The 18465-nt window shown below is 37.1% G+C and overlaps 1 protein-coding gene across 1 annotated transcript in view; it reads left to right on the forward strand.

Annotated features, from left to right (window-relative positions):
* Positions 1-18465, forward strand: part of inpp4b (inositol polyphosphate-4-phosphatase type II B) — a 183349-nt gene that overhangs the window by 92172 nt on the left and 72712 nt on the right. The window contains exons 7-8 of the mRNA XM_079616181.1: positions 3738-3868; positions 16211-16315. Coding sequence (XP_079472307.1) covers positions 3738-3868; positions 16211-16315 — 236 coding nt within the window. The remainder of the gene's footprint in view (positions 1-3737; positions 3869-16210; positions 16316-18465) is intronic.

The following is an 18465-nucleotide window of genomic DNA, read 5'->3' on the forward strand; positions in this document are numbered from 1 at the left end:
GGCTCATAATTACAGTTAATGTGTCGGGCCGGGCCGGACTCGGACACAACATGCACGGGCTCGGGTAGGGTCGGGCTTTATTTTTTGACACACACACACAACACACAAACACACAAACACACAAAATCATGTATATGATTTGAAAATGGGCCTGAAAAAACTAGTCACACTTGTATTGTTAGCAGTCAAAAATGACCCCATTGGAATTGAATGGGAAACGTTTGGCATCCAAACACAATCTCACTGAAAGCTCATTTTTTGAGATATCAACCTCAACTTTGGAACACAACTTGTTTAATCTGCCGAGTGTCGTCTTTAAAAAGAGGCCAAACTTAAGGTATATATGGATGGATTATGACTACAGCATAAATATTATTTAATTCCAAATCCCATAAAATACAAAATATCAAAAACATTAATGAACTAAAATATAGTACGATCATTTCATTGAAATAAAAATATATCTTTAATTTTGACCGAGTGCACACAGTACGATTTTTGCTGTCATATTTTTTTATCTTCTATTTTATCCTCTATAAGCTTTTTTTTTTCCTCTCTGGAGATATCGCGTGGAAACCGTTGCTTGGTGTGTAGATATTTTGAAAATGTCTTAGCGCTTTTTTTCTTTTCTTTTTCGTGTTCATACAATGAAAGTCAATCTTGTTGTTTTGGACCCCAGATACTTTCATTGTATGAACATAAACAGCTGAAGCCTCCCTCAAAATATCGTCATTTGTGTCGTGTGAAAAATGAAAGCCTGATATAAACTGAAAAATAAACGTAAAAATAATGATATAAATCTTACCCAATGGTGTTTCCAGACCCATATGAGCCCATATGTACATTTCAGACATCAGATATACACTACACACATGTGGATTACGTTTGCCTCGTTAATCAATGCTAAAATCACATTGCTGCACATTGCTTTAATTAAGATGTGAAATTACATTTGGAACTTTAATTGTGGTTGGGTTAAGAAAAGCATATACAATTTATATACCGTATATGATATATGGATATTTGGAAATTAAGTTAAAATACTGTTCGAACGTTTGCGGTCGATAGTCTTTGCTATCACTTTTAATCAGTTTAATGTCTTTGCTAAATAAAAGTATTGATTTCTTTATATACAAACTGTAGTTGTGCACATATGCTGATATATTGGAAGCAATTAACGGGATTATCTCTTCGGCAGAAACATTCATCATGCTCTGTTTGATATTAGTTGCACATAAAACCCACTCAGGCTTTAAATTATTGAGGATAAGATTCAGGATTATTAGGGGGAAAAAAATATCGGGACCTGCTCTTACCTTTAACAGAGTTCAATAGAAACAATAATCTCTCTATTTTCTGCAGCTCGTGTCACCTTTGCCTCCGTTTTGAAGATGCTAATCGCATTGCTGAAATTATTATTACTAAAGTATCACAGAGACTTTGAATTTACATGAAAATGAATCATTGTTCCCTTTGGAAATTCCCTCCACAATTAAAGATTCCTGGGCCTTTTATTAATGAGACCTGGCTCTGTCAGTCTGCGTGGAGAGATAAGAGCCTGTAACGTATTCAAATCTACCGTAAAAGTCCTCACATGACAACATGAAAGACACAACAATTACTCCAACACACAGTAAGGCAAGCAAATAACCTCTCAGCGTGACATGAGAGACGTCTATTTTGCTGCTGAATGAGGGAATCTCACCTGTTAAATTGCACAAGGGTGAAAAAATACCCTTTTGAAAGTTTTTAGTCCCTGCTTATACAGATTTGAAGGGGATTTATGATGAGGAATTTGCTTTTTCTTGGTTCTTTGAAAAAACTTACTTGAGCATTCATTACCATAGTTTGAATAACGGGGGTAGAATAACAAAAAACTAAGAGTAAGTGGCTGAATCAGCTTTAATCTCTGCCTATGGTTTTGACTGCCATGTACTATATCATCATGCGTTGTGCTTTGTGGTAAATGTTATGAGCAGCTCGTCATCAGGTTTTCAGAACTGTCTTAATTTGGTTGTTCATAGTGTTTCTCTCTCATCTATAATGAATTCATAGTCAACAAAAGGGATTCTGCACTCATATTCAGGGAATTTCGCATATAGATCAGAGGTTCTCATGTGTGTAAGCCTATATATAATGGAGAGTGACGTCGCCAGTCGAAATAGCTGTACCCCCAGTTTATAACTCAAAACTTCTTCTTGCCCACTGAAAAACAAGCATTTATTGAAACTAAGCAGCGGACATAGCTCGTTTTGTACTCCGGCAACTTTTTGATGTCAGAAATGCTAGTAAAGTTGAGTTGAAGCTTATATATTTTTTTCGTTTCAGTCTGATCGTAGCAGTTTGAGGGGTATAGTCGAGAGCACAGCGTGTCTGATGAATCTATTTTGCGTAATGCTGGTTATAGGCTGTTTTTATTGAAGGATAGAGCAGTTGAAATTGTATCAGATCCAACCACGAACACGCAGATCAAGATTTAGCTCAGTAGCATTTAACGTGTTTTCATAGAAGTCTTAACAGCAAAAAAAATTAATTCAGAGAGTGTAAAATACACGTGAAAACCTAAAATATGCCAGTTGCCTAATTCAGAAGTTCTTGCTTCTGTTGAAGCTCAAGATGCTCAACATCTCTTGCTCGAGTAGGTTTTGATCATGTCAGCGCCAGTGCTTCTGTCATTAGCAACAGCAAAAATTAGCATTTCGAATGCAAAGTAGAGCTTCACTAGTGCTCTCAGACTTCTGGATGTTGTATGTTGAACAGGCACAGTAATAACTGTGTGAGCATAGTTTACAGACAAACTTGATGTTTTCTTGACAATACCATCTGAAAGTTTAACTTTTAGAAGCTTTAGACGGTTTTAGAAGTCAGAGAAAGTCAATAAAATGTTGCTAGCATGTTTTAGCTCATTGTTAAAATGTTTTACCATGGTGCTACTATGTTTTAGCTTGTTTTAACATGTTGCTAGCCCATTGCTAGCATGTTTAGCACATTACTAGTATGTTTCTAGCATGTTTTATCACATTAGGTTAGCACATTGATAGTATTCCTTTAGCATGTTTTAACAGTTAATGTTTCTAACATGTTTTAGCTTGTTTTAACATGTTACTAGCATGCTTAGCACATTTCTAGCAGATTTGTAGTATTTTTGAGCACGCCGATAGCATGTAACTAGCATGTTTAACATTACTAGCCTGTTGATAGCACATTTCTAGCATTCCTGTAGCATGTTTTAACACACCGTTAACACGTTTTGGCATTTTATAACATGTTTTAGCACACTGTTATCATGTTTAGCTTGTTTTAACATGTTACTAGCACGTTAATAACATGTTTAACACTTTACTAGCAGGTTTGTTGCATGTTTTAGCATGCCGATAGCATGTTACTAGCATGTTTTAACACATTGATGGCATGTTTTAGCACATTTCTAGCATTTCTCTGCCATCTTTTAACACATTTCATATGTTTTAGCATGTTTATAACATGTTTTAGTACATTGCTATCATGTTTAACATGCTAAGACATTGCTATTACTTTTAATGCACATGGCTAACATGTTTTAGCATGTTGCTTGCATGTCTCTAGCACCTTGTCCTAGGCTAGTTGTTGCTTTGCTTAAAAGTTTTCACCCCCTCAATGAAAGTCTATGGAAATTTGGGCCTGTTCGGAAAGTTCGATATGGGAATCCTTTAAGTCAAGCTAACAAAATGGTGATTGATTTCTGTTGTGTCCTACAGGATACAGGAGCTGAAAGATCTGGGAGAGCTCTCTCCACACTGGGACAACCTACGGAAGGACGTGATCAATCGCTACGACCAGATCATCAAAGAATACCAGGACACGCTGGCGGAGCTCGAGAAACATACTGGTAAAGGCTTCTGATGGAGTGAAACATGCTCTCACACACACATAATATTCTGCCTTTCCCATTTTGCATGCATGAGATTTTTTTTTCTAATGCAAACAGTTTCCACAATTTGCATGCGACATCGCACAAAATTGATCAGCAGTGCCGTCATGTAGAAGCATGAATATTTTTTTATCCAGCCGCATTCATGCAGAATTTCTTAGTTCATCAAATTTTTATACGCAGCTCACAGTTTGCTGTCACATTCAATGCAATGTTAAACTCGCATGATTGCACATGTTGTAAAGGAACAAGTGGGCGCAGAGTGTGTGCTTTTATAACTGCCTTCTATTGCATTACAATCTATAAAGCTTGTTTACAGTAATCACATTTTTGTCCATTGTCAACAATAAGATGTACTGTGGTTTTGCGATTGCATGCGATGTCTTATTTTCTGCGCAGGAGCAGAGCAGCCAAAGAAACAAAGTTTGTATTGACTAAAAAATGACTGCTTTTCACATACGCACACAACACATAAGCCAAAATGACAAATAAGACATTGCCGCAGTGCGTTTTGCAATAGCGATCGCCATATAAACATTATATATGTCTACCAGTTGACACATTGCTACTGTCGCACGGTATATCCCATCATCCCGCCCGGCTCTAGCCTGAAAACATGATCTATATCATTGGAGAAAAAATAAAACGGAGCACAAAATGCCAGTATTTGTCAGCCGCGTCGCGCCTCACACCAAGCAAAAATAGTCATTGATGATCTTGCCCTTATAATCAGTCGTGACAGGCCGAAAAACTGATCTGCCTGATCGATCGGCCCATTACCGAGGCTAATATTCAGGGATGAAATTCTGAAGGCTTGTGTTTCGCCAGCTGAGCGGTGTTGACGTGTCCGTCCCTGAAGGAGGAGAGATGGCGAGATCTCGGGTTATTCGACAGGCCACGAGTGCCCAGCTGCTACATCGACCTCTAATCTTGTTTGCCGTGTAGCAGACGCCCCGTTCCCTCTCAGCCGTTCCCATCTTCCCTTTTCCCCTTGATACCGGTACAAGGCATATGCAGAACTATGTATTTTTTAAATCCAACTGAATTGCCAGTCTTAAAGGGGAAGTGTGTTTTTTTTTTTTGGTCCCACTTTATATTAAGTGGCTTTAACTACTATGTACTAACATTGAAATTAATAATTTGATACAATGGACTTATTGTGTACATACATGTTTTTATGTTGTACTTATATGTGACCCGCTCTGGCGAAATGAGTTTGAAGTCGCAACGTTCCTTTTTAAGATATGGGTCGATTATGTGGAAAAACAATGAAATAATATGATTTTTTTCGTATAAAATTTTGACTAATTTCAAAAGAACAGACATTCAAAAATAATCTCCCAACGTTTTCTAGTCCAGATAATTGAGTAAAGGTATTTAAATGACTATTAAAGTTTACAAAGTGTTACTAAAGTTTTCTCAACTCCTCTCGTCACCTCTGTGCATTTCCCGGGTATCCCCTGAAACGTCACTATCTCTGCTCTCCAAACATGGTGTTACACGTTGTATAGAAGAACCAATCAAAAAGCTTAGAAATGTACATAAACGCTGATCATTTGTCAGCGGGAAGCCCTGTTTCGACTGACCGGCACGCGATTGGTCCAGCCATCGTCCTGTCAGACGCAGCACTCTGTGTAAATAACCTAACAGATCTCCTCAGAAAGATTAAATATTATTAATTTGAGAGATGTCATGTTATATATTAATGTCTTTGGTCAAATTAAGCTGTAAAATAAATAGTTTATCCCTTTAAATGCAATGGATTTTGAAAGATATCAACAAACAATCGGGCAAAAAACTTTAAAAGCGATTTTCTCAGGTTTTCAATTGGAAAAAGAGGACAGACGACCGTAATTCAAATGTGTATATCTTTACAACCATTCAAGGTATGACTTTGACTAGGATATCATTTGAAAGCTCCTCATTAATTAATAATACTACAATCTCAATTTTGAAATTTGGGTCACTGTGACTCATTTTGCTGGATTAGGTCACATATTTAAAAAATACCGGCATGTAGTTAGAGCTGTAATTAATTTATGTAATTGTATTTATAATTACACTGTTGACCCTTCCCTTACATCTTAACCCAACCTTAAACCAAACCCACACCAGCACACCTGTCCCTAACCTTACCCGTATCACACCTCAATAGCAGCAAAAGTCTTTTACAATACAACATCAACACAATAAGTACATTGTACTTATTTTTCGATGTAAGTACATAGTACTTAAAGCCAATTAATGTAAAGTGAGACACATTTTTTTTCTATTCCATCTTAATATGCAATTGAAATATGCAAGTTAGATATTTGTAGGTTGATTCTCCTGAAAAGTGTCACAGAATGTTTAATTTTACTACAACCACGTTCACAGAGCATTGCAGGGAGGTTTTTGTGTGGCAATGAACTACTAATTATACACAACATTCATTCAAACCAAAACGTGTTTGCTGGGAACGCAGGGGTCTCAAATCTTGCACACAAAAAACACATTAAAAATGTAAACTAATTCAAGATATAATAGTAGCTTGCGAGTGCAGTCGGCATTAGTGTGAACGAGTGTCTTTTGAAAGCCACAAAACTTTCAAAATGTTTCTGTGCATTTACAGAGGTTGACATGCTAACACAGAACATGCTAAAATCTTAAAAATGAAACCTGTAAACTAAGCTAGAAACACTAGTCAACGTTATTAATGGAGCATCCTGATAGGAGCTGTGTATGTTGTTCCTGTCCTGTGGGATGTTGTCATAATCCGCAGTGCCACTGCAGAGTATTAATTATTGATATCTAATGTTATCAGTTGTAACAAGGTTGGCAACTTGTGGCTTGAGAGAGTGTTTGGTTTTGATCCGTCGTTCCTCAAAAGGGCAGATCCGTTCTCCCGCCGCCCTCTTCACCTCGGGGCGGGTATTGCATCGTTTGGCTCTGGTCTAAATTAAAAAATAAAAACCTCTGGTGGTTTTTTTTCCCTTTCATTTAATTCATTTTTAATTAGACAAGGCTGTCTCTGGGTACTTCAGAGTGTGTTAACTAATGAATTAATCATTTTGTGTTAGCATTGTTTTGCAGCCGGTGGAATTAGAGGCACTGGGAGCTAATCCTGTTGTTTGTCAGTCCTCCAGCGGGATAGCGAAACCCACATACTCACTCGTCCCGTCAGAGAGAGCAAAGTAAGACAAATCCAAGACCCCACTGAGCCGTGGAAGGAGTTTAGGGTAATTAAAATCCTTAGCGATGAAGCTTTCTGGACTTTTCTGTAAAGGAAAATTCTGTTATAAATTTGGGTGTGTTCACACTTGACATGTTTGGTTGGATTAAAGCGAACTCTGGTGCGATTGCTCTGTTAGTGCGCTTCATTTGAATAAGTGTGCACACTGGTGCATTTTTGGACTAAACCAGCTGCCGTAGTCAGCGGCGCTGTGTGTCACTGTTTAGCAACATTAATGCACGCCTCCTCATGAAGTGACTTGCGTGCGTGCATTAAAACAATATTTTCAAGCCGCATCCTCGCTTCATTCTCAAATGTTATTGTTTGCCTAAAGTGGTGTAGACAAACTATATAATAAACTATGACCAGGGATACAATCAGCCACGCAGTCGCCTCTCAGTCGAGTTCTGTTGGAATTTCCCCGCATGTTAATTCTGACCAATCGAAGTACAGTTATGGAAATACGTTAAAGACCCATCTGGCCAACGAGTGATGTGGATGTGGATGTTGTCACGTGACTGCATTTTGGTTCGTTTCATCAACTGATTCGGACTGATTCAGAGCAATGAAAAGTGAAAAGGAACCAAAACGCCTGAAAAATGCTACAAAGTATTATTTTTCGCCCTTGGTCCGGACCAAATGAACCGAACTACAGATGTGAAAGCATCTCGGATCACACCTAACGCGTTTTTCAGGTTCGAAAACGCGAGGCGCACAGCACTGCAAAAAAAATACCCGATCACACCTGAAATAGCAGTTCGCTGCGGTTTTTATGTTGCCAAGCAACCACCGAGTCAGCTGTCAGTCTAATAGCGAGTGCGCGCAAAAAAACTTGGGTTTGTTGTCAAGTAAACTGTCACATTGTAAACTTAACAAAAAAAATGGACAAGCAGAGGGCGTGACGGAAGTCCCACCACTCCATTCATTCGATTGGACAGTGGAAAAAAACGCGATGACGTCGGGCGCTTTTTCCGCTCGGGGTTGATTTTTTTTTTCAACTTAAAAAACGCGAGGCGCAGCAGGTGGTAACACGCAAGGCGCAGCAGGCGCATAAACAGCGCGCCGAACGCTCACTGCCATAGGAAAACAATAGAAAAAAGGCGCCCCTCACTGCAAAAAACGCGTTAGGTGTGATCCGGGCCTAAGTCCGGCATCTTTTGATTCAGTGTTAAAATGCCAATGTGAATGCTAAGCAGACCAGGTCCAGGTTTTTGGTCCATACCAAACAAACCAAGCGAACCGAACTACAAGTGTGAACACACCCAGTTGACAGTCACAGTTGAATTAGTTAATCTGTCAGGTTCTAAAACCACCATAAAATATCAATAAAATAGATATACTATATATACACTACAGTTGAAAAGTATTTTTTTTGCCATCACCGGAGTAAATTACATTTTAAAAATATAATCAAACAGAAAACAGTTATTTTAAATGGTAATAATATTTAACCTGATGACCAAACATAATCTTACTGACCCCATAATCAAATGCAATCAGATTCAAAAATGCCACATCACAGCAAGTTTAATGTTATTGATGCTAAAGGAAGGAAACATTTTCTGTCATTTAGCATCTAAATTTCAATCTTTTCCTCACTTAAAGCGGTCTTATGGCTTCAGGAGACTCACAATATAGTGCATGCCTCATGTGGACTGTTTTTTAAATCATACTTTTATGGTGATTTTTGCCAGCCTCTGGACACTGTTATTTTTTTATGGATTTACTCTAGTCTAGTGTTTACTCTAGTCAGCTTCCTTACATAGGCGTAAAAACAGTTTATTAAGCCTCAGACGCTGATTTGTTTCCCAGAAGCGCTGTGAAACCGCAGACCGTCTGCGCTGTGTGAGCCTCCAGGCCGCAGACTCCACGAGACACTCCTGCTGCTGTTGCCCCGGGACTCTGGTGCCTGCTGGACGGGAGGAAAACCCTGAAAGCGCTCGGCATAAGAGACCTACCGCCAAGCAGGAGAACATCTGAATCAGTCAGAGGCGTTTGTGCCGGCAGCACTGTATGGGTTTTGGAAGCAAGGAGACGTGCATGATGACACCCGGCACCGGGGTTATTAGAGTCTAAAACCATAAAATATTGTTATTTTAATTCAAATAATTGTTAAGTTAAATGAAATGAAATGCTAACAAACAGTTCTTAAAGGATTAGTTCACTTCAGAATTAAAATTTCCTGATGATTTACTCACCCCCACGTCATCCAAGATGTTCATGTCTTTCTTTCCTCAGTCGGAAAGAAATTAATGGTTTTGAGGAAAACATTCCAGGTTTAAAAAAAAAAAAAACATTTATTAATGCAAACACAAACACAAATGCTCGCCTTGCACGTCCATGACTTCACGCATTACGTAATCACGTTGGAAAGGTCGACGGTAACCTGACGTAGGAGGAAAATGTAGAGTTGGGCGAACAACCCGACATCGTTGTTTTACCTTTTATTTATTATTTTGTTTTTGTAAAGACGTTTGACTTAACTGACGTTCGCTTTATACACTAGGTCTGTACTTACGCCTACGTCATGCATGACCTCTCAACGTGATTACATAATGCGTGGCGCATTTGTGGTTAAATGGTTTTTAAATCTTTTATTCTTTGAAATTTCTAAAGAACATATTTCCGCTATAAAGAATCTTTTGTGGAATGAAAAGATTCCATGGATGTTAAAGGTTCTTAATGGAACCATCAATGCCAATAATTTTTAAGAGTGTAATAAGGATTGAGTCACCAGAACCATGTGGACGGGTGGTCAGTTTTGCTGGGGGTTCCCTCGCCAGCACCTGCGCGGGCAGATGGTGTGTGTGATGGGGCTAATTCCTCCGCCATGGCTGGCTGGCCCGCCTCCATTAGCCCGTGTCCCAGGAGAGAGCACATCTGTCCCACTGACAGCTCAGTCTCGGGACTCATGCCACACAGAGCATTCCTGGAAATAACACTAAACTACCCGCAAGTGCTCAGCATCAGTGCCGCTTAAAGATGCACTCATTAGATAAAGTTTTACACAACTATTACTCCAACACACAGTAAGCAAAAGAACATCTCGGCATGATGTATATATATATAGGGCCCTATTCTAACGATCTAAAACGCAAGTATCAAACACAAAACGCAAGTTACTTTGTGGGCGGATCTTGCAAATCTAATGGCGCTTTTCCATTACCAGTACCGACTCGACTCGCCTCGGCTCGCGTTTCTCTCCGTTTTCCATTGCAGATAGTACCTCCACAAATAGTACCTGGTCGTCATAGCGACGCGACACACACCCGCTACCCACACACACAGGACAATGGAGGAAATCGAGTGTATGCTGTTTTACATAATATTAGTAATGGGTATATCACGCAGTCTCTGGCAAAACTATTTAAAAATGCCGGGGTTATTCAGGATACTCCGTCTGGCGCGTGCAATGATGACGCAGTGAATAGTGACGATTCTCTCTGACCAATCAGCAGTCTGCTGTGTTTCACGTCATATTTTAGTATCGCCTCAGCTCGCTTAGAACCTCGCCGAAGGTGATACGAAAAAAAGGTACCTGGAAGCAGGTACCGGTACAACTTTTACACAGTGGAAAACCAAACAAAGGCGAGTCGAGGCGAGCTGGTACTGTGTAGTGGAAAAGCGCCATAAAATGTGTTGGTCTGAAGTCGCTACATTACTCATAGGTGTGGTTTGGGCGTAACGTGCAATAAACCAATCAGAGCGTCCTCTCACATTCCCTTTAAGAGCCGGCGCGCTTGTTCCATGGCGGATCGCTATTATAACGGCGGGTTTCCCAGCGCACGCAACTTACATGATGGTAACGGTGATTTCACAGTCTTCCGAATTTTGTTTCCTGGTTCTTGACGGACAACCCACTTTATCAGATTGTCCTTGTATACCGATGTGTCTCGCCACTATTGATCAAACAGTTTGATCCGTCATTACTACAATTAGCCTGAATAATTTAATGCGTAAGCTAGATTTATGCCTATTTCTTCATGGACACCACAATGATGTCCCTCGTGTGGTAATATTTTTCCTTGTAATTATGTATGGTTTGCAAAAATATGAACTGCTGCGTCTGTGTAGATGAGAGAAGCAAAGTGTACAGTATGTGCGTCGTGCACGCGTTACATTATGGCCAAGCACGCACCCTTAAAATAGCATCTGAATAACACGCCGCTGACTTTAGACTAGGGTTTTCCTGGTCTGTGGTGGAGTTGTTTTCTGAAACTGCAAAATATCATCAGGGAACGTTTGCGCCGGAACACGCCTCCTCTTTTCTCAGAGCGCAAGTTCATTCCCTAATTTACCGACGTGCGTCTGTGGAGGGAAAAGTCCGCTGTGTGTCGGGTGCAAAATAGGAATGATACATGCGTCGGCGTACAAAGTCATTTGCGCTGGGTGCAAGAACCATAAAGTATATATATATACAGTATCTAATTTGGTCATGATGTATTTTTTTTGTCCGTGCTTCCGACTGCCGCTACTTCCCACCTAACATAATGCTGTGGAGGTGTAGTGAATGTATGCCTTGTTAAAAGTTTCACGGTGTACATTTTACATTTAACAAGGGTCAAACTTGCAGCAGAGATAACATGTTTGGGCAAAGGTCATGCCTCAGTGTGGATGCTACTCTTTATTTATTGACTTTCTCCTTCCTCGGTATGTTTTATTATAAATAAAAAGAGCATTTTGTCCTAGCCGTGGCAGGTGTGATGTATATTTGAGTGTTATTGAGCAGTATCTGAGCTGCTGACCTGTTGACCTGTGTTGTTCAGTGGGCTCTGGCGGGGGTGTTTAACCTTTAATTGATGTTCACGGGGTTTTAAAGAAGTATGATCACATGCAATTATCAAAGTACTTCACTTTTTCAAGAGTCCGTTTGTGCTTTTGGTGTCGATTGAGAATGTGCCGTTACATGTTAAAGTGCTCACACACTATATGTGTGAATCCCTGATCATATTTCATCTTGCATGGAAATAAATGAAAGGCTGTTATCAAAATTAAGCCTACTTTAAGAACATCACTAATTTTTGCATTTTGTGCCATTATTTTCATGACAATTTTAACTAAATTGATTATTTAATTGATTTGCTTTAAATTATAAAGTGTTTATACATTGTAGTATTTGTAGTACTTATTTAAATTTTCAATTTTCTAATAAAGATAAATACTGTATATACAGTAATGAGAATCACCATTGAGAATAATATGATTTTTTTGGGGGAAATTTACCTAATCATTTTTTTTTTTTTATGTTTTGCATGAAATTAAATGAAGCATATTTTAAGACCCTCACAAGTTTTTTGCATTGTGTCACACAATTTGAGGGTCACAATTTGTGTGTCATTATTTTCATGCCAGTTTCCTTCAATTTATGTATGTATGTATTTATGTGTTTGTTTGTTTATTTATTTTGTATTCATATATTATAATAGTAGTATTTATAGTACTTATTTCAATTAAAAACACTTCAGTATTTTTGTAATATAGATCAATTCTGTATTACAGTAAAGAGAATCACCATTGATAATATGAATTATACAGTGCTATGCATAAGTTTAGACACCCATGCTAAAGTTGACTAAAAAGAGGAATAAAAAATCATCTTTTGGAAATTGAACTTAATGCCTTAATTTAAAAAAATAGGAAAAATCTAACCTTTAAGGACACCAATTTTCTTTGTGAATGAATAATGTATCGTAAATAAATAAATGTTCTTCCTTAAAATACAGGGTGCATAAGTTTGGACACCCCTATGTTAAATTCCCATAGAGGCAGGCAGATTTTTATTTTTAAAGGCCAGTTACTTCATGGATCCAGGATACTCTGCATCCTGATAAAGTTCCCTTGGCCTTTGGGATTTAAATAGCCCCACATCATCACATAGCCTTCACCATACCTGGAGATTGGCATGGTTTTATTTCAGTTAGCCTAACAGCTGGTTTGATTTGCATTGAGAGATGATCTTATGGAAAGTACTCCATGCCAATCTCCAGGTATGGTGAAGGATATGTGATGATGTGGGGCTATTTTAATCCCAAAGGCCAAGGGAACTTTATCAGGATGCAGAGTATCCTGGATCCATGAAGTAACTGGCCTTTAAAAATAAAAATCTGCCTGCCTCTATGGGAATTTAACATAGGGGTGTCCAAACTTATGCACCCTGTATTTTAAGGAAGAACATTTATTTATTTACGATACATTATTCATTCACAAATAAAATTGGTGTCCTTAAAGGTTAGATTTTTCCTATTTTTTTTAATTAAGGCATTAAGTTCAATCTCCAAAAGATGATTTTTTATTCCTCTTTTTAGTCAACTTTAGCATGGGTGTCTAAACTTATGCATAGCACTGTATACTTAATATGTGCTTTGTCATGGTTAAGTTTTGCACAAATAAAATGAAAGCCTATTATCAAAATGAAGCCTGTTTTAAGACCATGAATTTTTGCATTGACTTTATTTTCTTGACAATTTCCCCCCAAATTTTTATATTGATTTGTTTGTTTTTGGTTTAATAATTTTTTGTTTAATTTGTAAACTACAGTATTTATATACACGGTAGTTTTTAACCAGTGTTGGGTGTAATGATTACTATAACTGAATTACTTTTCCCTTGAAATACTTTATAGATTACAGAAAAATTCTATATAAAAACAATAGTGGATTAAACATCAAAATTTAACGTCTAATTTTTAATGCAACCGTCTCCCTTGAAATACTTTGGTCAGTTTATAGAATAATTTATGAATGTTGTATTATTTATTTGAATGAACAAAGAGCATTTTTATGTCTATCCTTGTATTGTTCAGCTGGTCATGGTTGATATGGGATTGAGAAAGTAATACGCAATCTAATACTTCTTAGAGAGAGTATTAGTACAGTAATCTAATTACACTGTTGAAAATGTAATTAGAAGCTAGTAATTAATTACTGTTTTAAAGTCCCCCTGTAGATTTGATCCCATCTTTAATCAACAAAATTACATATTTAAAAGTTTTTTCCTTGAAAAAAAAGTCTTCATGCCTTAAAACAGCTTGAATGTAACTCGACACCCTTGCCTCATTTAGTATGCGCGGTTCTATGAATATGCAAATGAGCCCTCCTCCACTCACTCACTCGCTCAGAGATCCACTGGTTGACGATCACACGTTGATCTGATTGGTTACAAGGTAGTGTGTGACGTCAGAAACACCAGCGATTTCACACCGTGTTTTTGAGACTGTCTTTGGTTCACTGCAGTTTTAAGCAGAAAATACTCAGCAATGCTGTCGACTTATGAACTTACACATGGTCTGTCTTAAAGCATATATTAAAAACACCACATATAAGACATATAAACAACATTAAATGCTTGATTTTGACCACAGGGGGACTTTAAAGTAACTTAGCCAACACGGTACTTGATACATTTTAGCACTTTTGTGATATAGAAAACTAAAAAATTCTGAGAATTGAGAGTAATCGTATAAATTTGGAGGGAAATAATATCATGAAAAGCATGCAAAAATGCAATAATAATTTTTTTTAGCTGTCTTTTGTTGAAATAACCCAGCATATTTACTCTCTAACTTATTTATTTATCACCAGTTTATTTATACTATTTCTTTGTCTACTCGCAGCACAGTTGCTCAGATAATGTGTTCAGTTTGAAAGTGCTGATAACGTTTCAAAGAGTCTTTGTCGGCTATATTTAGAGAGAGTATTAGTACAGTAATCTAATTACACTGTTGAAAATGTAATTAGAAGCTAGTAATTAATTACTGTTTTAAAGTCCCCCTGTAGATTTGATCCCATCTTTAATCAACAAAATTACATATTTAAAAGTTTTTTCCTTGAAAAAAACGTCTTCATGCCTTAAAACAGCTTGAATGTAACTCGACACCCTTGCCTCATTTAGTATGCGCGGTTCTATGAATATGCAAATGAGCCCTGCCTCCACTCACTCGCTCAGAGATCCACTGGTTGACGATCACACGTTGATCTGATTGGTTACAAGGTAGTGTGTGACGTCAGAAACACCAGCGATTTCAAACCGTGTGTTTGAGACTGTCTTTGGTTCGCTCCAGTTTTAAGCAGAAAATACTCAGCAATGCTGTCGACTTTGACGATAAGACATATAAACAACATTAAATGCTTGATTTTGACCACAGGGAGACTTTAAAGTAACTTAGCCAACACGGTACTTGATACATTTTAGCACTTTTGTGATATAGAAAACTAAAAAAATCTGAGAATTGAGAGTAATCGTATAAATTTGGAGGGGAATAACATCATAAAAAGCATGCAAAAATGCAATAATAATTTTTTTTAGCTGTCTTTTGTTGAAATAACCCAGCATATTTACTCTCTAATTTATTTATTTATCACCAGTTTATTTATACTATTTCTTTGTCTACTCGCAGCACAGTTGCTCAGATAATGTGTTCAGTTTGAAAGTGCTGATAACGTTTCAAAGAGTCTTTGTCGGCTATATTTGCATATATTACATTGAAGGGATCAAAAGCCTGCCGTGTGTCGCTGGGCGATATTTGCTTCACCATAGGGGCTTACAGTATCCGTTTCTTAAGATTTTAATTGGGTTGTTTTTGCACAAAGCAGGTGGTGCCTAATTTCAGCAGAATCCGGTGCTTAGTGGATTTAAGAGTAAATGAGCTGGCGTTTGGGAGAGCGATGTTTGTGACCGCCTGTGATCAGATCGTGAGGTTTTGATGCGGTCTCTCAGCGGTCAGCACTAAAGCACGAGTCACTCAAGGTCACCCAGGACTTCTTTTATGCGTCCCGTATGAAAGACCTCATTCACACCTCTGAATGAAAGGCCTTTGCTTGAAGGCTCTCTCGCTTTTAATTGATGTTTAATTGCCTTCTTTTTATTCATCTAATCAGACCAACATGGCTATTCATTTGATCGGGCCGCCGCTTTGTTCTCGAACGCATGCAAACTCGGACTAATAGTGAACGCGTGTATTTGCATGAAGCTGTAAATCAATAGACGCAGATGGCGGAGCCCCTCGCTGTTTGTTTGTGCTCTTCTGCCTGTTTGTTTTGCTCTTGAACCAGATTATATTTAAACGCTTGGCTTTTGGTGATCTTTCCCAGGCCCGTCGTTCAAGCCCAGCTGCAGCAAAGGCCAGAAATATCTGGAGTTCGTTCCCATCAACCTGCACACGCAGAGGATGCGGGTGACGTGTCCAAGAGCAACAGGTGCGTCCCAGGCTTTCTTATTCCCTCTGGTCATCTCCCCGGGCGGTGCTTGGATTATAAGCAGTATACACTCAGCTTACATATAAAGAAACATTATTAAATATGCTTCTTTTTTTCAAATGATCTCATCCCATTGCTAATTTATTTTAGGGAGTCATCTATTTGTCTTCATATTCTTAAAAATGTAAAAAAAAAAATTGTGTTTGGAATATAAGCAAGCGCACTGAGTATACACTCAGCTTACATATAAAGAAACATTTATAAATATTTCAAACACTAGTACGCTTCTTTTGTCACATGATCTCATTCCATTGCATATTTAACTTAGTAAAAAAAAACTAAACAAGTATTTATAAAGTTCAATATTAATATACATTAAAAGTCAAACATTTGGAATAATTAAGTTTTTTTCATGTTTTTTGAAGGAAGTCTGCATTTATTTGATCAAAAATATACTGTAAAATTGTGAATAATTATATAAGCAAGCACACTGAATATACACTCAGCTTACATATGAAGAAACATTATTAAATATTTCAAACACTAGTACTTTTCTTTTGTCACATGATCTCATTCCATTGCATATTTAACTTAGTAAAAAAAAAACTTGAAAAAAATCTAAACAAATTTTTTGTTTATTTATAAAGTTCTATATTAATATACATTAAAAGTCAAAAGTTTGGAATAATTACGTTTTTTTTCATGTTTTTTGAAGGAAGTCTGCATTTATTTGATCAAAAATACACTGTAAAATTGTGAATAATTATATAAGCAAGCGCACTGAATATACACTCAGCTTACATATAAAGAAACATTAATATGCTTCTTTTTTTCATATGATCTCATCCCATTGCTATAAAAAGAAACTTTTATATAAAATAAATATTTATAAATATTGCAAACAGTAATTCTGATATGCTTCTTTTGTCACATGATCTCATTCCATTGCATATATATTTAACTTAGTAAAAAAAAATAACATGAAAAAAAAGAATAATTTTGATTATTTATAAAGTTCTATATTATTATACATCAAAATATTTTTTTCATGTTTTTGTAAGAAGTCTCTTATGCTCATCAAGGCTGCATTTATTTGATCAAGAATACACTGTAAAATTGTGGATAATTATTACAATTTAAAATAACTGTTTTCTATTTGAATATATTTTAAAATGTTATTTATTCCAGCGATCAAAGCTGAATTTTCAATTATTGCTCTATTATATGAAGCAGCAACTGTTTTCAACATTGATAATAATCAGAAATGTTTCTCGAGCATCAAATCATCATATTAGAGTGATTTCTGAAGGATCATGTGACACTGAAGACTGGAAAATCCAGCTTTGATCACTGGAATAAATTGCATTTTAACATTTATTCACATAGAAAACAGTTATTTTAACTATTAATAATATTTCACTATTTTAAACAAATAAGTGAAGCCTTGCTGATCATCTTTACTCAATAAAATTTTCAAAATCATCAACTTTTGGTAAATAGGCCTATTATTAATATAATTTAAAGTATTTATATTTGTAAAGTATTTATGTTATTTTTAAATATATTTATATATATTTAGAACATATTTTTCTATTTTTTAAAATTGTATTCTATTAAATTTTCACCAATTTTTTTTTTCTATATTTATTTCCTGTGCAGTGTTGTATACCTTATGTGTACTTTGTGCAGTCAGTGTGCATACTATACACGGCAGTAGTAGTTAAAGCAACAGTACGACAGAGCTTCTCTTTGTCTTCCTCCCTCTGTAGTTTGTTTCTGGCTGTTGATTTGGTTCTGGGAAGCAGTGCATGATGGTCCCAAAGATCAGTACATCCACCCTATTAGCAAAATGCAGTTCGGCCCGCCGCCTCTGGTGCTTCATTCACACACGTGTGTCCCAGTGGCAGGTGCGGGACAGTCAGCGGGGAGATGTTGACATGTGCACACGAGTAGATGAGGACAGGACAGCGCACACTCCTGATTGGACACGATGCATGTCAAAATAACAGCATTCACCGCAACTGTGAAGTGTTTTACAAATACTGCCACTGCATCAAGCTTGAAATACATTTTTAATCCCTTTTTTGGGATTTTTTTTTTCTTATTGGGATTTAAATCGCTTATTGTTTCAATTTTAGATGCTTAAAATA

Source organism: Phoxinus phoxinus, assembly GCF_949152265.1.
Source record: "Phoxinus phoxinus genome assembly, chromosome: 6".
NCBI classification, from domain to species: Eukaryota; Metazoa; Chordata; class Actinopteri; order Cypriniformes; family Leuciscidae; genus Phoxinus; species Phoxinus phoxinus.